At 54.4% G+C, this 20,093-nt stretch overlaps 2 protein-coding genes across 7 annotated transcripts in view; one reads left to right on the top strand and one right to left on the bottom strand.

Annotated features, from left to right (window-relative positions):
• NOS2 (nitric oxide synthase 2) overlaps positions 1 to 15,867 on the top strand; it is a 122,698-nt gene extending 106,831 nt beyond the window's left edge. Inside the window, exons 29-30 of one of the 2 annotated variants that reach the window (XR_011377096.1) lie at positions 5,191 to 5,346; positions 14,358 to 15,867. Coding sequence is in view for 1 of the 2 variants with exons in the window: in XM_070044591.1 (XP_069900692.1) it covers positions 5,191 to 5,205 (15 nt within the window). In the remaining variant the exon portion in view is untranslated. Of the gene's footprint in view, positions 1 to 5,190; positions 5,432 to 14,357 lie in introns of those variants that run through there. The other variant, XM_070044591.1, reaches the window with a different exon arrangement.
• LGALS9 (galectin 9) lies at positions 827 to 18,728 on the bottom strand. Of its 5 annotated transcripts, none has more exons than XM_030862068.2 (11): positions 18,621 to 18,728; positions 12,230 to 12,321; positions 9,358 to 9,559; positions 8,444 to 8,554; positions 6,881 to 6,976; positions 5,237 to 5,272; positions 4,636 to 4,686; positions 3,940 to 3,984; positions 3,384 to 3,472; positions 3,124 to 3,286; positions 827 to 1,289 (listed from the first exon to the last, which is right to left on the bottom strand). In XM_030862068.2, the coding sequence occupies exons 1-11, from the start codon at positions 18,657 to 18,659 to the stop codon at positions 1,143 to 1,145; spliced, it is 1,071 nt and encodes a 356-aa protein (XP_030717928.1). In that variant the 5' UTR covers positions 18,660 to 18,728; the 3' UTR covers positions 827 to 1,142. The 5 variants fall into 5 exon arrangements, with proteins under 5 accessions (XP_030717928.1, XP_030717930.1, XP_060145927.1 ...); XM_030862070.2 differs by having other exon boundaries at positions 3,940 to 3,981; XM_060289944.1 differs by lacking the exon at positions 6,881 to 6,976.
• Positions 18,729 to 20,093: the final 1,365 nt, after the last annotated feature.

The following is a 20,093-nucleotide window of genomic DNA, read 5'->3' as shown; positions in this document are numbered from 1 at the left end:
GGGCTAAGCGAGGGTTTGGCAAAATCTGGCTCCCGGCTGGGGCTGGGACTCTGTCTCACTGGCTCCCCGGCCCGCTTCTCCCCTCCACCACTCCTGCTCGGCTCCGGTAGTGGGGGAGAAAGGGGCATGCGACCTCAGCGTCCCAGCGACGCATCTGCACGACAGTCCCCTAGACCAGTGCCTCTCCCACTCCAGCGTGCAGCAGACCACCTGGGATCTTGTCACGTCGCAGGCGTTGAGGAGGTCCGAGGCAGGGCCGGGGATTCACGGCCCCAGGTGCTGCTGGTACTGCTGGTCTGAGGATGCTCTGAGCCCCACCCTGGTTCCCGAGGACAGGATTCTTGGAGCTAGCAGGATGCATTGGCATCGTGGGGACACAGAGCCGTCCCCATGCCCTGGCTCAGTGACTGGCAGAACCCCGCACGCTGACTCTCTTTCTCCCACGCACACCCTGACCCCTGACACCGGGGGACCCACAGCAGAAGCACACAAACAGGCCTCTCTTCCGAGTCGGCTTCTCGGGAGCCCAGCCCAGCCCTTGGCCCATCTCAGAAGCATGGGGCCATTTCCTGGGTTCACCTCCATCACCAAGCTTCCTGCGTCAGCGATGCCTGTCCAAGAGGCCTGAGCTTTCGCCCACACCCTTGTGGGGTTTGTGGAGGACCCGCTGGGAGCAGGCCTGGAGGTCAGGAACCACCCGCTGATCCAAGTGAGCCCGTGCTCTCTTCCCCCTCTTCCCTCAGCCTGGACCTCCCCGATTCCAGAGACTCCAGAAGGTCTCCAAACTCAGTTACCAAACCATGGCCATCCCAGGCACACATGCCGACAAGCATTGTTCTTTCTTTATTCTAAGGACACTGGGAAAGGGGAGAGCCCCCTGCTGAGAAGGCTCCTGTCCGTTGGTGGGGACCAGTGGGGTGTCATCAGGGTAGCTTTCCGGGAGGAGGAGAGGTTAAAGATTGGAGGAAGGGGAGGGGCCGAGGATACAGCCTCCTGCGTGAGTGACAGCTAACGGCGTCGGACGAGGTGGACCTGGCCAGAAGCAGGGCCAGCCAAGGACGTGGTCTCTCCAGCAAAGCTCAGGATCCGGGGCAGGTGGGGGTGAGGAGCAGAGCCAGACAGCAGCCCAGGGCAGGGCTGGCCTATGTCTGCACGTGGGTCAGCTGGATGTCGCCCCCCACCTCCAGGCTGTTGATGGCAGGCAGGTTCTTCAGGCGGTGGTAGTATTCACACAGGTGCTGGCCGTCCACGGCCAACTTGAGGCAGGCGCCTTCACACATGATCCACACCTGGACGAGAGGCCCCGGCATCTGTACCCCGCCTGGACTGTCCTCAAAGCCAAAGGCGGCCTCACGTCTGCCTCCCTCCTTCCCACCTTCCCCAGACGTTAGTTAAGCAAGACCCACACCTCCATTCGAGCCACGCCGAAGGATTCGCTCTTCCCCGAACACGCCTCGTGCTCTCCTTCCCTGTGCTTCTACATATCCTCTTCCTCCCCCCAGAATACCCGTCCCCTGGGCTCCCCGCTCTGCACACCTCGTCCACGTGGATCACTGCTACTCCCCCTCCAGGACTCGCCCTCCTGCAGCCAGCCTTCCCGGCCTTTCCCCAACTCCTGAGCCCCTCCTAGCTGAGTCAGGCGCCGCCCTCAGGCTGTGTCCCGCACCCCTATCCTTACCCTCTGGCTGGACCCTGAGCCTCTAGGGACACAAATGCTGGCCTGTGTCATCCATGCCCCTAGGACCCGGCACACAGGAGTGCTGGGCGTCTGCACTCCTGCTGCGGCAGCCTCCTAACTTGTCTCTTCCACCCCGACATTCTCCCAGAGGCGGTGGCAGCACAGCTGTTAAAATACCATCGTCCCCATCACATAGCTAACAGCAGCAGCAGAGTCACTGCGCACCGGGCACTGTCCTAAGCGTGTCACAGACTCGATTTCATTTCCTTCTTCCATCTCTGTGAGATCAATGTTACTAGCAGTCCCATATTTTAGATAAGGGAACGGAGGCACAGAGCTGTTACGACACTTGCTCAAGGTCACACAGCTATCAAAGTATATTGCTCTCTGGCTTGAAACACATCAACACCCTGGGCTAAAATTCACAATCCATGACCCACAAGGCCCTACATCGGTCATTTTCAACCCTGGGTGAGGAGTATTAGGGCATATTTAAAAATACGGGTGTCCAGGCTCACCCTCTCGTGGGCCTGGGGTGGGACCAGGCATTGCTTTTTCTTTTTCAAGCTCTCAGGTGATTTGAGTACGTAGTCAGGGCCGAGAACCCAGTTCTGTGTCGTCCGGGCCGCCAGCAGTGCCACCCGCCACCTCCCCATCCTCGCTCTCCCAGAAGCCCCGGGGCCTCCTGCTTCCTAGACAGGCCACGACCATGACCCTCTGCCTCGGCGATAATATCAGCTCCCTCTGCTGCCCCTTAGATTTTTTGCAAGATGGGCTCCTCCTACCACTGAGGTCCCGCCTGCGCTGGGGCCTCCTCCAAGGTCTGCCCCCACCTAAGGAAGCATGGCCCCTGCCCAGGGCTCACTTATTTCTTATTCTACTTTGCCCTCCACGTAGTACCCGTTGCTATTCTGCAGCGATCTGTCCGTACATTTGTTTCCTTGTTCCTCCACGACCTTGATTGTAAACTCCATGGGGGCAGGACCTGGACTGTTTCCTCATTTCCCCCCGGTACCTGGGGTACTTGGGGCTCAAAGTGGGCCTGGATGAAATAGCTGATAAATGACTGTTGAATGAATGAGTGAGTGAGTGAGTGAGTGAATGGATGACACCTCATTCATGAATGAGTGAGTGAGTGAATGGATGACACCTCATTCTTGAGTTCGATTTGGCATTGATTGGCTGTGTGACCTTAGCAAGTAACCTGCTCATGTGAGTTAATCTCATCTGTAACAGCAGGTGGTACCTGCCACCTGCCTTATGTGGGACAGTGACAGTAAAATGATAGTAGCAGTAATTTGGGGAACACTTTCCCCTCTTCTGGGCCCCATCCTCACCCCAGAGGCGTCAGCTCCTGTCTCGATCAAGGTGCCCCCAGATGACCTCCACCCGCTACTCCACTGCCCCTCGAGAGCCCCTCCCAGCTCGGGGCTGCAGCATCTCACCGAGAAGCTCTGGCCTCGGAAGAAGGGCATCTGTCGGGGCAGGCTTCGCTCCTCAGACCCCCAGCAGCTGTTGATTTGCGTGTTGCGGACCACGGCATTCTCGTCGAAGCGGGGGTTCAGGTGGAAGGCGATGTCTCTCCCGGAACACAGGTTGATGTAGAACCTGGGGATGGGCCGCTCCCATGGACTCTCTGCCCCGAGCCGGGGGAATGGCCCGAAAGACCTTGGGGTGTCTCTTCTCCCCAGGAACCCTGGCTTACCTCTGAGCACTGGGCAGGACGGTACCCGACACCATGATGCTCTTGGAGGGGTACAGCCCACCGGGGATAGAGGTGAAGAAAGGTATCGGCTGTGGGGAGGAGGGGGCAGGTCAGATGGCAGCGGCCAGAGCAGCCGCCGCTGCAAGAGAAACTTCATGACAACTTCTGTGCGTTTGGACTGTCAGTCGACAACTTAACTGTGCCTGTATCTTCAAGAAAGAACTCCATGGTATCTTTACTTGGCTCAGTAAATGGCAAAGGAAAACTTTCCAGCATTCCTCAAATTAACGGGCATTTACTATCATGAAAAGAGCTTTGGTTGGACACAAAGGATGCTTGGGCTGAGAAGGGAAGACCGTGTAATATGCTCATGGTGAAGGGACGATTTTCAAGGTGAAAGCCCCTTTCCTAAGTCTTCTAAGTTACCTGGAAGTTTCCAGAACTTCAGTTTACTAAGGGACTGCTTTTCATTTTGTAAGCTGCCCTCCCCTCTTCCCCTACCCCAACCCTGCACAACACAAACCAGAACTCCACCCCTCCCAGAGAAACCACTTACATAGGTTGGGTTGGGATATGCCATGGGTGGGATCATGGGATTCTGCTGAAAAGAGATCGGGAAATTCAGTACGGGAGTGTGCGCACACGTGCACGCACACACACACACACACACACACACGCCCTTGCACGTTCTAGAGGCGATGCTCCAATGGGAGACTGAGGTCGTGAGGCTTCAGGCGTTGGATTCTCCCAGTCACCTTCCTTCCCATGTCAGCCTTGGCGGGACTCCTGCTGTGTTCCTGGATCCCATCATGGTCACCTGCCCCTCAGCCCCTCCAAGGGCAGCCCCACTGACTCCAGGCCCCCCATATGCTTTGCACTGGCACAGGAGGAGGAGAAGCAGCCTAAACCAGTGATCAGCAGTGACATCCTGGGGGCTTGTCCTCAGGATGGAGGGTCTCATATCCAGATACGGGGACCACTGCACTCCCCTCTCAGGGACAGAAGGACCCGTTTTCCTGTTGGTCCCTAGGGTCCTATTTCTTGGGTCGTTGGGTAAATCCAGCCTGATCCAGAATCTCTACTGTCCCAAGGAGAGTTTTACGTGCGTTTCTCCTAAGCAGAGGGCCCAGCCCCAAATGTCCCCATCTTCCTTGCTAAACTGCTTTCTTCCTGACTCTGGGCCTAGAGAATTCACTCCTTGGGAAAGGGGCACGTGGTGGGGCTGTGAGCTGACCAGAGCGTTCAGACTTACAGGGAACATCTGTCCAGGGGTGCTCTGCACGGTGTGGATGACGGTCTGAGTCTGGAAGAAAGAAGCCCCATTATAACCGGCTCTCACCGGTGTGAAGACTGCCACCTGCCACCAGAGGGCACCACCTAACACACTCCTCTTAGGTGAGGTCATCTTGAGCTTGTAACCAGCCCCATCAGCCTGACCAGACGCCCCAAAATGGGCAGGTAGAGGTGTTTCTTCTCTGGAGAAGAAACATGGCCTGCATTTGTGGCCTGTGGCCTGCATCTTTCTCAGGGCAATCTCTCTAGCACAGCCTCGCTTTGCAGAAGGAAGAAGTGAACGTGGGGCCTTGGTGTCCTGTGGCTGCCCACAGAGTGGCAGGGCCTTGAGCAAACCAGCGGCCACTGGGGCTCCTTCCCGATTCATCAGGGCCAGCCACCCCTCCCCACACCCCGAACTCCCTCCCACCATCACCCCAGCCGGGCAGATGGCCCAAGGGTCAGGCCTTGGCGGCCCTTCCCTCCTATGGGAGAGGCTCCACGCTTGACTCCGCCTCCTCCTTTTAACCCACAGGAAAAGCCGAAGTGAAGAGATTCCGTAGAGAGAGCAAGACACTTACGATGGGAGCCGAGCCGGCCGACCACATCCTTGGAGGCTGAAGGGGATGAGAAACCACAGTGGTGGTTAACACTGGCGCCACACGAGAGTAACACGGCGGCAGAAGCTGTGGTAAGAAATGCCTCCCCACACGCGGCCTCCCTCCTGAGCCTTCTGGGCGCCCAGATTCTCACCCAGCGTCCCAGGTACACTGTGGTTATGCAGGGTGGGTGGGGAGGGGAAACATTCCCATTGGCTCCTTCAGAAGGAGAGGAGGGTGTGTCTGATGCAGACCATTTAGCTCCCCGAGGCCAAGCCATTACTCCCGGTCCCACGTTTCACCCATAAGGTGAAAACTTACATTGGCTGAAGGCCTGCTGTGTGCCAGGCTCTGGCTTCAAGACTTTACAACGAGGGAGGCATCCTTGCCTCCTATTTTGCCGGTGAGGCAACTAGTCTCAGAAAGCTTAGGCAACTTGCCCGAGCTCACCCAGGTAACAAGAGAGAAAATCCAGATGGTACCCAGTTCTGCTGATTGTATCCACCACACCCTGTCCTCCCCAGGCCAGGGCCAAAGTCGGGCTGCCCTGCAAAGGCTGCCTGCGGCCCCACCAGTCCTGCGTCCGCACGGCAGAAGGCAGGTGCCCCAGCTGCGCCGTGCTGGGCCCGGGGAGGCTGGGTAGAGAGACGGCCTTCCTCCCAGTCCCCGCTGCTCAAGTGGCCAAAGAAAGGGCCAGGCCTGCTCCCCTTCCTGTCCGGGCCCCAGGCTTCACCCGGCAGACTGTTCCTCTCGCAAACCTATTCCACATTCACTAACCGAGTCCCTACTGCATGCCGGGCACTGTGCAAAATGCTAGGGATACACAAATGAACCAGCTACAATCCCGGCCCACAAAGGGCCTGGTGGGTGTAGGGAAGGAGGGAGGAGAGTGGTGAGGAGACACACATAGACACAATGAGAGCAGGACGTGGCGACTGGAATAGCACAGAGATATCCAAAGTCTGTGGTGACTCAGGAGGGCATCCAGAGATCTGCTCCGGGGACGGTGCTCCAGAGGAGTGACACTTAAGGAGAGCTGTGAAGGGCCATTTGGGAGAGGCTGGATGTGGGTGGCAAAGGGTGCTTTCAGCACCGGGACAGCATGTGCAGAAAGCACGGTGGCCTGAGAGAGCCCCAAGTGAGCAGTGGAGGCTGCGTGAGCTTCCTGGGTGAGGGATGAAGCCGGGAGGGAGGCTGGGGCAAGACTGGGGAGGATTCTGCAGGTCCTGCTATCTGGACTTTATCTAGAGGGACTTGGGGCCTTTAGGACTTTAAAGCAAGGGGAGGACGTGATCAGATTTGTGCATAGGAAGGTCACTGTGGTGGGTGAGTGGGGCGTGGGGAACCAGGCCGTGGTCAGAGTGTTGAGGGGGCAGATGGCCTGGACCAAGGCAGTGGCTTTGGGAAGAGAGGTACTGGTGCCCTGGAGAGATAAGGAGAGACAGGAAGAGCCAAGGACAGCTCCCAGGTCCCCAGCTCTGGGCCCGGGGCTGTGGATGGAGGCAGGGAACCTTTGGGCATGACAGGCCCTGGAGACCCTGGCTGGCGTGCTGGCTGGACCAGTGTCTCGAGTGCTCTGTCCTTCCTGCTGACAGCTCAGCCTCCCCAGGCCTCCACTGAACTCACTTTCGGTTTGCGCCCCTTGGGCTTGTGTGGGAAACAGGCAGCCTGGGAGAACTGCACCGTGGAGAAGGCGGGCGGGATGAGAGCTGCGCCGGTGTTCTGTTAAAACATAAAGGTGCCATGGGCTGAAGAGAAGCACTAACGGAAGAGGGGAAAAGCAGGGCCCACAGGTAAGAGGGAGACAGACAGGCAAGCAGGCGGAGTGGGGGTGTCCAGGACGGGCAGAGGGAAGGTTAGGCTCCAGGGAGTGACGGCAGGCTGGCTGTCTCTCTCTCCACCTCCGTCTCTCTCTCCTCTCTCCCCAACCCCACAGGGGGAGTTAGGGAGGGAAGGAATATGAGAGATGAGGACCAAAGAGAAAGGGCCTCATATCTGTCAGGGGCCTGCTGTGTGCCTTCCCATCTCAGGGAACACACTCAAATACCAAAGTGGTGCTGACAGCTCCCAACCAGCGGCCTGGGGCCCTGCAGAATGTGGGCCCAGCATTCCCCAATCGTTCCAGTTTTCACAAAAAACCAGAAATCCAGATGACCATGTGCTATCGCCTGACCTTTTTTTTTTTTTTCTAAACTGCGGTGAAATGCACATAAAATTGACCATCTTAACTATTTTTAAGTGTACAGTTCAGTGACATTAAGTCGACTCCTATAGCTGGGCAACCATCACCGCCATCCAGCTCCAGAACTTTTTCACCTTGCAAAACTTCTGCTGAGAGACCTCGCTGGTGGTGCAGTGGTTGAGAATCCGCCTGCCAATGCAGGGGACAGGGGTTCGAGCCCTGGTCCGGGAAGATCCCACATGCCGCGGAGCAACCAAGCCCATGCGCCACAACTACTGAGCCTGCGCTCTAGAGCCCATGTGCCACAACTACTGAAGCCCACGTTCCACAACTACTGAAGCCCGCGCGCCTAGAGCCCCGCTCAATGCAATTAGAGAAAGCCCACGTGCAGCAACAAAGACCCAACGCAGCCATAAATAAGTAAATAAATTAAATAATTAAAACAAAACAAAACAAAAAGCTTCTGCTGACCTTTTAGATGCTGGTAACACATTCAAAAATTTTAAAGGACAGAGAGGGTCAAATAGACCCAAGTGTGGCCCACGCAGGCTGTTCTGTGACCTCTGATGTGTATCGCCTCATTGAACTCACACAAGGACCTATGGGGTGGCAGAGACCCTGCTCCTTCCACAGGTGAGGAAACTGAGGCTGGGAGAGGCGAAGTCACTTGTCTAAGATCCCCCAGCCCATGAGAATGGCAGAGCTGGTGATTTGAGCTGGATTCAGTTTGATTCCCAAGCCTCGGGTCTTTCTAGAACCACACAGCCTCCTAACGAGGGTGGGAATGACAGAGATGAGTGGCCTAGGAGCCCGGGAGACTGAAGCAGGTGTCCCAGACAGAGACAGCGACACAAGAAGGACAGGACGGGGGAGCCACAGGTGTGTCCCCAGAGCCACCTGGAAAGGAGACTGGCTGGCACTTTGGGGCCCACACAGCAGGGCCTGGGCACAGTGGACCGGGCCCTGCACCCAGCTCCTGGGGGCGGGTGCCGGGTGGACAGTCTGACCTGAAAGCTGATGTAGGACAGCTGCACGGCGCCCGTGACGCAGATGGTGTTGACGCGGTGGAAGGGCACGCGGTGTGCGTACTGCATGAAGAGGTTCTTGTTCACCATCACCTGCCGAGATGAGTGCATGTTCCAGGAGGGGGTCCCTGGCCAGGTGGGAACTCACCCAAGCTTCTGGGACCCCTGCTTCTAGAAGTTTAGACCTGTATCTAGTTTTCACATCCATCCCCTGTAGGTCGGGGGCATCAGCCTTCAGAGCTGCGCCAGTTACAGGAACATGCTTGTGACCCAAACACAATCCCTACGTGGCTCTGGTTGTTGGCTTTTTAGTTCTTATGGTTGTTTGTTTATTGCAGTAGGTTTGTCTTTCTAATCTTAGGTCACCTGGGGTGTTACTGAAATATGCATACAAATGTTCCTGGGGAGCAGAGGTGACGTCAGGTTGCATGTTGAGGGGTTGGGAACATCCATGTTCACACAGAGAGGCATAGACACAGATGTACTCACCCCTTCTCCCGTCTCCCCAAGCCCAGAGACACTGCGCTGCTTGCAAAAGCAGTTTGCAATGCCCTGCAAAACTAAGCCATTAATAACACCTGGATAAAGACTGCAACAATGTAACAAAAACAAATGTTACCAGGGACCTGGAGTGGAAGAAGGGCAGAGGAACGGAAATAATTTGGACTTTAAAGACCCAGGAGGCCAAAAAGCACCATGGTGACCTATCTAGTGCTTATCTCCGTAGTAAAAGAAGCAACAGGTGCATATGTAGATGCAGGTGAAGGTGCCTAAGGAGACTGCATCCTTACAAGCAACAAAGGTGTTTCTCACGTGACTATTTAAGCGCTATTCACTGCGCCTGATAAGGCTGGGGGACAGGCAGCTGAAGGGAAGAGAGGAGAGTTCCTGCTCACCTTGAACTCCGAGCTCTGTACCAGGAAGCAGAGCTCAAAGGGACACCCCCTCTGGAAGGGCATTTGCATCTTCCTTTCCTCAGCCCCCCAGCTTCCTTTCTGCTTCGTGTTGCAGACCACATATCCGCCTTCTTCAAACCGAGGGTTGAAGTGCAAGGCAATGTCATTGTCATTGTGGCCGGTCTGAAAGTTCACAGCAAACCTAGGCCAAGGGAAATCAGACAGTGCTCTTGGTATCCTGGTTTACTGCCAAGGGTGGGAACAGGAGGGTCTCACGCCTCTGACTGACATCTATCTGGGGTCCTGTCTACAACCTGCGCGGCTGGTTTGTGCCCATCCTTAGTCGTTGCCATCTTCTCTGCTCACCTGATCTGCACTTAGTATGTTTTTGTGCAGTTGCCACATTTTGCCCTTACACTGTGATTTTCTAAAAATAAGTAGAAAATGGGTAAAGAAATTCATCCGAGTTGGAAGTCGAGAAATGTGCCTAGGAGTGAGAACCTTTTGCACCAAGCGGTCGCTCATTGGAGGCCAGCCCACGTCTGCTCAGTTGAGAGAGAAGAGGACAGATGGGAAGAGCACGTGATAGTGATGGGACGCCTACAGAGACGGTGTCTAAAGGGAAGGCATAGAATAAACACTAGCTCTCCGGGCGTGGGGACCTCAGTGTGCGCGTCTGTCCCCCTGTAGATGTTAGCGTGTGTCCACCTGACCTGAGTGAGGTCAGCAGGCCCGGACCCAGACCCCAGCTCTTCACTCTTTGTCGTTGGCAATGAACCCGTACCTCGCTACCCTCAAGCTGCCGCACCCTGGAAAGGGGGTGACTGCCTTCTTTCGAGGATGATTAACAAGGCGGCCAGGGGAAATCCCCAAGCAAGCAACTCTTTGTTCCCATCTCTCCTCGGAGGAAGCCCCTCACCATGCCAGCTTCCTTTGGGTACAGCCTTGACTCTAAGGTGAGAACTGAAACAAAAGAATCTTCTGAGGGACCTGGCTCACAAAGTGGGCGCGATAAATGTTTGTTCTGCCTCTTCCTAGACAGAGCTCACTCGTGTCCCCAAACCAAGCTCCAGTCTGAGGTTCTGAGGGTCTCCAGCGAGGAGCCTGTCTCTAGCCACCTTCCCTGAACTCAGCCCCAGTGTGGTTCGCAGCCTGCCTCTCGGGGTCACTTTGGTCTCCCCAACAGACACACAGCAGTCAGAGAGCACGCCTCGCTCCCATGTCATGCCCCACGGAGCCAGGCGCTGCCCTGCACCCGAGGGGGCCCTCGATGGACAGAGCCCCTACCTGCATAGCCCCTCCACTTTTTTTTTTTTTTGGCCGCACAGCTTGCAGCATCTTAGTTCCCCAACCAGGGATCAAGCCTGTGCCCCCTGCAATGGAAGTGTGGAGTTCTGACCACTGGACCGCCAGGGAAGTCCCCAGAGCCCGTTCTCTTTGTCGGTTACGGGGGTTGTGTCCTGGATGCCGTCCTCAACACCGGAGCACTCTGTGAACCCTCAGCCAGCGGGGCCTGCGGGAAACTGGCCTGGCCCTGAGCCCAACCGCCCTCCCTCTGGGAATACCAAAGGGAAAGGAAGCCAAGTGACTCTGGAATGAGAAAATCTAAGTCCCTATTCCTCTTAAAGTGGAGAATAGCGTTTCTGAAATATCTCTGGGTGTAGTTTTCTCTTTGCGGTCCTCCAGCTTCATTCCTGTGTTCCTTTGAAAATTCCTGCCCCAGGGAAGGGAGAGAGCAAAAGCTCCCATCAGAAGGGGGACCCTCGGAGGTAGGGAGAGATTCTATTAGCCAGGGTGGGAGTAGAAAGCCCTCCTGCGTTGGGAGAAAGGGTAGGCAGAGGAAGGGGGAGAGAGAAAGCAATGGAAGTTCAGAGTCGAGGTCTGGAACTCCCATGCTGGCAGAGTTTTGGGGGATCTGGGTGCCTCACTTCCCTCCGAGTCCCCTGGGGGCACTCAGGGCTCTCAAAGTCCCATGGTCAGTGTGGCCATGTCCACCTGGAGGGGAAACAATGGCAGAGGAAGTCATGTAGAATCTAGATGCAGGGGTAGGGCTGGGCCTGGGAGGGGCCTGAAAGGATCCAGGAGGTCCCCAGGCCCCACACAAAGTGATGAGAGGAAAAGTAGGGGCAGAAGCCAGCTGGGATTGGGACAGAGAGGCTTCTGAGAGAGGGCCACGTGTCCAGAGGGGCCTCCGTGGGCACTGTGGACCTCAGGGTGCAGCCCACGTGGACCCCACCAAAACTGGGCACGGGTCCCAGGCCCCCGAGCCACCCGGACCTCAGCAGAGGTCAGCCAGGGCTGCGTGAGCATCCGAGGACCCTCCTGCCTCTGAGAATATGTGCAAGCTCTTCGCTTGGGAAGCCCCCTTGGGAGCTAGGAGGAGCGCTGGAAACAGTGCTAAGATATTTATTTTTTGAATTGACTTAGCATTTTCCAGAAAAGAGCTTGAAACTGAAGGAGACCAAATTACAACTTTGATGGCAAGTTTAACTATTTCCACGTCAGACCAAGTGAGGGTTCCGAAGTAGATGAGGGCAGCTATAGGAAATGAAGGAAGGTGATGTTTTTGCAACTCTGGGTCATAGCATACAATGCTTAGTCCTAGAACTTCTGCCTCTGGGCTGGGCTGCTTCCCTCCTTAGACTGGGAGCTCTCATTGGCCCCTCCCCCATCTTTGGGGAGTCTGGTTAATGGTGCCCTGGGCGCTACTGGCAGATGGCAGGAGTGCCGTGCATTGTTGGCAGGGGCCGGGCCCCGCTCATCCCCTGAGCCAGATGCGGGCAGCTCGGAGGATGCTGGGTGGACCAACCTGAGCTGAGAGCGCCCTGGTTCGCTCAGGGGCAAGGCTGCGAGAAACAACAATTCCAGGTACCTGTTTCCGTTGGAATATATAACGGTCCCATTGATGGTGATCTGAAGTCCGTCCTGGAGACCCCCTTGGATTACCCCAGTGAAGGGGACGACCTGCGGGAGGAGACAGTGGTCAGCGGGCCGGCCTGCTTCTCTCCATCCCCTTCAGCACTTGCTGGGGGGCTGGCCTGGGTGTCGGGCCCTGGGCTAAGGGCCAGGTGCAGCTGTGAGCAGGACAGACTGAGGCTCTGGTCCACGGACCTTCCAGGCCTGCAGCGAGGAAGTTACAGACGTTCTGAGGTTGTGAGAAGGAGATCCCTCCGGCTCTGAGAGGATGTGACAGGGACAGCGTGACAGCTGCTAAGAGGAAGAAGTGGCACGTGCACAGCCCTGAGATGGGAGGGAACCAGGGGAGTGAGGAGGGGGCTGCTGGACCCCAGGCCAGGTTCCTAGCAAAGTCCCCTGACTGGGGACTCAGGGGGCCCAAGGGACCAAAGAGACCCACCAACCTGTTCTCGAGGATAGACCTTCTGCTCACCTGAACAGGCCAAGAAGAAGGCATCCTCCCCTCTCCTGCCCATCCCACCCCGAGAACAGTGGTGACTGTGACCTTTGCCCTCCACCGCCTCAGAAAGTGCCTCTTCCCGGGTGCTCTCTGCAACCACGGGGCAGCCCCCTCTTCTATTCCTGCTCCTGGGCTCCCATGTCTTCCCCCAGGCCCTTGGCATCCTCCAAAATCCTAATGTGACATCTCCACCCCTCCTGGGCCCCATGACTTTGTCACATTCTCTTTCCTGAGCCTCTATAAAGGATCCACGGTTACTGTGAGGGCTGCCTCATTTTAGAACCAGGCATACTCCAGATTTAAACCCTAATTTAGCTCCTTGTTAACTTAGCGGCCTTGGGAAGTTTATTTAACTTCTCTTTGCCTCAATTTCCTCATCTGTGAAATAGAGGTAAATCCCACCTTCTGAGTGAGATGGATGATTGAGTGACAAAAAGTCTGTGGAAGAGACTGGTACATAGTAGGTTATCTCTCTACTGCCCCTCTGCTTCCTTCCACCTTGGTCTCTCTAATCAAAATTCCTAAATTGCTTATGTCTCAACTTTCAAAGCTTCCTTCCTGAATGCCTTTTATCTAATGTGGTTCTACAAACTGCCTTAAACACAGTTCTATCTCCTAGTCAATTTTCACATTTTTCAAGTTGTTCAAGTCTTTTCTACCTTCTCCTTCAAGTGAATTCCTTACAAAAATTAAATGTGTGGGAAGAGATATGGGGACATATGTATAACTGATTCACTTTGTTATAAAGCAGAAACTAACACACCACTGTAAGGTAATTATACTCCAATAAAGATGTTAAAAAAAATTAAATGTGTACAGGAGCCAGGCAGGTGATGTATATAGGTGAGCTGGCCAGGTAGGGTACAATAGGGAGTGGTAGGGACTGAGGCAAAGTAGACATCATCTTCCTTATCTAAAGAGGCAGTGTCCACTCAGCTGTAACCAGTGATTACCATCCAGATCCAGTGTTGGCAGAGCTTCCAAGTCTTTAGGAGACCAAAATCTGGAATTTTTTTCTGTAAAACTTTCTAATTTCTGGGGGAAAAATCCTTTAAAAAGGATTGTAGAAGAATTCCTTTGTTATAGAGACATATAATGACATATTTGCAATGAAATGATATATCTAGATTTGCTTCAAAATAATCCAGAAGTGGAAAGGGAAGTAGGGTTGGGTAGAGATGAAGCAAGATAGGTCATGAGTTGAAACTGAATGACGGGTATGTGTTGTTTATGATACTATTCTCTCTAAATTTGCTTTAGCAACGAGTTAAAATAAACACTGTGCAGGCAAACAAAAAACACCCACCAGCCCAGTTCAGTCCTAGCCTATGTCCTTGAGTTGTACAACCACTCAGGATCCAGAGAAACCCCTCCTAACTCATGTGCACAGCTCGCCCTGGGAGATAACCTGTAACACCAGGATCCCGTTCAGACAGACTCTGCTCTCCATGGACCTTTGGGAAAGGTGTCTCTTGTGGCACCTCAGGTTAGATCGGAACTCTGCCCTTAAATACTTTGGTGACCTTAAGCAAATCATGGCTTCTCTACATCTCTGAGTTCTTTCTGTTGTCTCTGTCCATGCCAGTGATTTTGAAGAAGTAGAATCAGCCTGACACAGTTACAGACCAGCATGCCGTACTTCCTGGAAAAAGCATCCCCTCATTTGTTTGTTGAAGCCTGAAGTTCTCTTAAAGAGCCTTTCACACCATCGTGACAGACAGGGCTTAAAATGCATACTCTTGGCAAGTATGGGCCCTTCCCTTAAGCATATTCACACTAAGGTATAAAGAACTGAAAGCAGAGTGTGTTGGGATGGGGTCATCAGAGCACAGAAGGAGGCAGAAGGGAGGAAGCCATGTGTGGATAATGGGGGCGGGCAGTACAGGTTAATCTTAAGGAAGGATTTCCCCCAAGAAAAGCTTTGTGAGATTTTATTGTCTTAAATGGTGACCTCAAATTCTGAAACACAAGATTGCTTCAAACCGAGTATAATCCTAAAGGCAAGATTATTCACTGCCACGTTATAATTGCACAACATCGGAGAGTCCAAAAGTCCACCAAGAAGAAAATGGTGAAATTAATTACGGGATTTCCATACAGTGGCTTCTGTGGAGGCCGAACACGAAGAGAAGAGGAAGAAGGGGACTCTTTGAGAACTGATACAGAACGATGCCACGTGTATTATTTAAAAAATGGGTTGGGGAGGCTATATACATATATTTACTTACCATGAATAAAACATTTCTGGAAGGATTCAAAGAAACTGCTAACATTGGTTGACTCCAAGGAGGGTATGGTAGACTAAATGATTACTGCCCTCCCCTCTGTCCCACCAAAAATGTCTACATTCTAATCCCTGGAAGTTGTGAATATGTTGCTCTACACGGCAAAAGGGATTTTGCATATGTAATTAGGTTGAGGATCTTGAGATGTAGAGGTTATCCTGGATTATCCAGGTGGGCCCAGTGTAGTCACAGGGTCCTCAAAGAGGGAGGCAGAAGAGGAGAATTGGTAGTAGGAGATGTGACAACAGAAGCAAGAAGCTGCTGGCTTTAAAGGAGGAGGAAGGGGCCACAAGCCAACACAAGCAGGCAGCCTCTGGAAGCTGGAAAAGGCAAGGAAACATTCTCGGACTTCCGTGGTGGCACAGTGGCTAAGAATCCGCCTGCCAATGCAGGGGACACGGGTTCGAGCCCTGGTCCGGGAAGATCCCACATGCTGCGGAGCAACTAAGCCCGTGCGCTGCAACTACTGAGCCCACATGCCACAACTACTAAAGCCTGCGTGCTCTAGGGCCTGTGCTCCACAACAAGAGAAACCACCGCAGAGAGAAGCCCGTGCGCCGAGAAGCCTATGCACTGCGACGAAAAGTAGCCCCCGGCTCACAGCAACTAGAGAAAGCCCACGCGCAGCAACAAAGACCCAATGCAGCCAAAAAAATTAAAAATTAAAAATAAAATGGAACAACCACTTAAAAAGAAAAAAAAAGATGAAAACATTTGAGATTCAACAGTTGCAGAAAAAAAAATAAAAAGGAAACATTCTCCCCTGAAGCCTCCAAAAGGAAATAGCCTTGCTGACACTTGGATTTTAGAGTTCTGACCTCCAGAACCGTAAGAGAATAAATTTGTATTGTTTTAAGCCTGGCTGGCCAAGGACCCCTCCGTGCGTGTATGTGTGTGTGTGTGCGTGTATGTGTGCGTGTGTGCGTGTATGCGTGTGTGTGCGTGTATGTGTGTATGTGTGTGCGCGTGTATGTGTGTGTGTGCGTGTATGTGTGTGTGTGTGCGTGTGACCTCAGCAGGAAACAGCAGCACATGCTTTTGCTTTGTATGACTTAGGAGGATGGATTTTTATGCTGGATTTATGGTCCCACAGCTTGGGCTCGCCTTCCAGCTCCCTGTGCTGGCAGCTCTGATGTTGAACAAATCACTTGACCTGCCTGCACCCCAATTCCCTCTCCGGAACAGTGAGACAATAGCATTGCCAGCCTGGCAGTGTGCTTCAGAGGATTAGGTGAAAGGCTGAGTGGAAAGCCCTTGGCTGGAAGGCCTTGACGATAGCAGCTGTCTGCATGAGGATGACTTAATCTTTCTGCTGGGTCAGAACTTGCTCTCAGCTCTGGGCTGTGCCTGGAGGCTGAGGATTTTTTCCTCCTCTTCCTATCCGGTCCGGAAAGCAGAGTCAGGCCCTACAGGCCAGAGGATGGGCAGCCCCCTTCTGGAGGCCCAGTGTCACAGAGGCCACCCAACCACAGCTGGCACAGGGGGCTCACCCAGAGGGGGCAGCTTTTAGCCAAAGGGACTGCCGCCCTTCTGGTGGCCAGCCTTCCCCGTCTGTGTTATCTTGTTATCCTCACAACAACCCTGGTCATTATTAGTGCCACGTTTACAGATGAGGAGACAGGCACAGGAAGGTTGCATAACTTGCCCAAAGCCACACATGCTTTTAACCCACGCTTCTAACCACCACACGGTCTGCTTCTCACGATGAAGCCCAGAACATCCTCGCTCCTGGCTCACCGAGTGTTCCCCTGGACCAAACAGCTGAGTCCTGTCCTGACTGTGACACCAGCTGCCCTCCTGGCCCTCTGGGGGCTGGGCCAGATGAGGCCGGCAGGGCGTGGGCGAGGAATGGGGGGGGGCTCCAGAGGCAGGTCCTGGAGGCGTGCCCTCCTCAGCAGACAGGCAGGGCAGAGGACCTTCCCACTGCATTTTGGAGGAAGTGAGGTCCCAGGTACTCAGGTCAATGGCTGGCCTGGGAGAGGGTGGCTACGTGGGCTGGACGGTGCTCCGGGTGCCTGTGAGGCCTGCACCCAGCCACTTTCTGGCCTGGACTTCCAAGGCCCTGTTTTGACTCTGCTGCCATAGAAGGAGTTTCCTTCTGATTTGAAATCTTTGGCTTTTGAATCCAAGGGTTAGAAAGTAAAAACACGTCACCTGAATAATAAAACGCCAGGGCCTGGAAGGGACTGCGGGTCGCCCATCTGATGGATCAAGAGGCCCAGGTGACACGTTCTGACCCCGAGGCCATGGTGGAAGCACCCACCGGGTGGCCCAGCTTCCTCCAGCCCCACCCTGGGAGCCCTCACGAGATGGACGGAGTGGCACTTGGACACCGCCCGGAGCCAACAGGCCACGCCGGGGCCCCTGCAGAGGCGGGCTTGGCCTGTTTGCCCCCCAGCAGCTCCCCAGCGCCTATTCCCGCCCAGCCCCGCTCCCCACGAAGGGCTCCGTCAGCCCACCTGCCGGCCTCCTGGGAAGCAGAGGCCGGGAGAGGCTCCTACTGCAGGGTCCGGCCCAGGACACAGTGACCACAGAATCCTCCTGGGCCTGGGCTGCCTCCTGCGGGCCCACGTCCTCCCGCAGTGCTCTCTCTGGGGCACCTCCTTCCTCTGGGGCGGGGGGCGGGGGGGAATCAAGACACCTCCCTCCTCGGCCACTTACCATCTGAGGACATTTGACAAATGGCCGCCACCTCTCTGAGCCTCAGTTTTCCATGGATGACATGGGGATGATGAGGGTTTACAAAGGCCGCCTGCTACAGGGGCTCCCCAGAGAAAGCAAAAAGGCAGAGAAGGCAGCCCTTTGCACCCCACAGTGCTGGGGCAGCCCCGCTCCCCCCCCTAACTCCAGAGATGGTTCTTCTCAGACACCCTTGACCTGCCCTGCCTTGTTCACTCACCCCTCAGGGAGCAGACACCTCCTTGGGAGGGCTTCCCTGCTGCCCCCAGACTCGTAACAATTCTAAACACTTCCAGAGCACCCACAGTGGGCCAGACACCATTCAAGCTCTCTCGACGTGCTGCCTCACTTAATCCTTACCTCAGCCCTGGGCAGTGACTTAAGGATTATCCCCATTATACAGATGCAGAAACGGAGGCTCAGAGAGGTAAAGTAACTTGCTTGAGGTCACCCAGCTAGTAAATGGCTGACCCCAGAGAGGGCATCTTCAAAGTAAATGCCCTTCACTGCCGTGCTGGGTTGTTAATCTCCCCAGAAGCCCTGTTTACTTCTCCCTTCATGCAAAAAAAGCCATCACTTTTCCAGTTGTTACTTAGGCCCTTCTTTCCCCCACTGAGCACCTAGAAGAGGAGAGGCACCCGGAGAGAGCTCAGTAAGCGTTTGTCAGACGCACAAATCCCGGTGATGCTCACCGCCTCCAGCCCTGAACGGCACCAGGGAGACGGGTGCAGAGCAGAAGTTGTGTCAGGGTTGCCCCAGCTGGCATTTCCGCCCTTGTGGTGTTCTCTTTGGGATGCCACCCACTTCCACCTGCAAGAGCTGCTTCCTCAGAGCCCCACAGCTGTTTCCCCCTGGCTGAGGCTACCCACAGCCCCGGAACTCACTGGGCTCAGGTAGGGAGGCTGGGCGCCGCCGAAGGCCATCTCTCCACCGTCTCCGTGGCCGCTGCCACTTTACGCACTGACAGGGCAGTCCTCTGCACTGGGAAGGACTTAACAAAGAAATAGAAACTGAAGCAATTTGGCGGTTATTCAATGGGGAGGAGCCAGGAGCAAGAGGAAGTGAGTTTAGAGAAAGGGAGAAAGGTAGGTTGCCAAGGGAGGAGAGTGGAGGATGATACTTGGGAGAGGGAAGTGGGTGATCCTCATCCCGTGCCCTTTCCCTCCACTCTCCTCCTGCGCTCCACCCGTGACCGAATAGTTCACAGGGGTTCGTGTAGGCTCAGAGATCCTGACCACATTCACACTGCAGCGAGCTACCAGACGACACTATCCGTGAGCGTGTGGCTGTGTCATGTGTCCAGACGACAACGGTGCTGCCTGTGCACGGGTTGGTGGTGGAGCTGGGAAAGCCTGGTTATACCCATTTTCCAGACAGAGAAACTGAGGCTCAGAGAGTCTTAAGGGTCATGCCCAAGGTCACACAGCTCACTAGTGGTATCCTGAGCCATATGAGGCTACTTAGGTTCTCAAAAAGGTATTCTTCCCCTTTAAGATACTATTCCTCATATAAAAACATAATCACGTAGGGACTTCCCTCGTGGTCCAGTGGTTAGGACTCTGCTCTTCCACTGCAGGGGGCATGGGTTCGATCCCTGGTCAGGGAACTAGATCCTGCATGCATGCCACAACTAAGAGTTTGCATGCTACAACTAAAAGATCCTGTGTACCGCAACTAAGAAACAGTGCAGCAAATAAATAAATCTTTAAAAAATAATCATAATCATGTAGAAAGAAATGTTTTGCAAATAGAAAACCTCGTAACGGGGTTACCTTATCCTTGTGTATAATGATGCCCTGGGAGCTTCTGATCCCTCCTCTCTATGAAGTTCTCCCTTCTCTTCTCTCCCTTGATTCTGAGCTTTAGAATGGGGAGTGGAGAAGTCTTGGACATAACAGAACATTCCAAGTGACATGGAGGTGGGGGCAATATATTGAATAAACTGTCTTTAATTGGCTCCAGCACCTTATTAAAGGAAATGATTGACTGAAACAGAGATTCAGGAACAGCTGGGTCGGGGGGCGGGGCAGGGAGGAAAGACATAGTGACAATATACTTAGCTGAAGTCAAGCAGGTTCTCACCATGTGCTGGAGACAGGGCCCCGCAGTCAAGCCTGGATGATCAGCTAAGGGTCCTACAGGCACCGTGTGGGTAGCAGGTGTCCTGGGGCCGTGCACGTGTCTGCACCTCTCTCCCTTCTTGTGCTTGCCTGAGTGCCCCAGAATTTGCAAAGACTGACTTCTTTGAGATGTTCCCATAGACTGAGGCCACATGCCTCCTCCGTCTACCCTCCATCCCCACTAGATGCCTGAAATTTGACCGGATTTAAGGGACAGATGGCACAGTTAGAGCAGAA

Source organism: Globicephala melas, chromosome 20 (genome assembly GCF_963455315.2).
Source record: "Globicephala melas chromosome 20, mGloMel1.2, whole genome shotgun sequence".
Classification (NCBI taxonomy): domain Eukaryota; kingdom Metazoa; phylum Chordata; class Mammalia; order Artiodactyla; family Delphinidae; genus Globicephala; species Globicephala melas.
The sequence above is the reverse complement of the archived record's forward strand: the minus strand, read 5'-3'. Positions and strand labels throughout refer to the sequence as shown.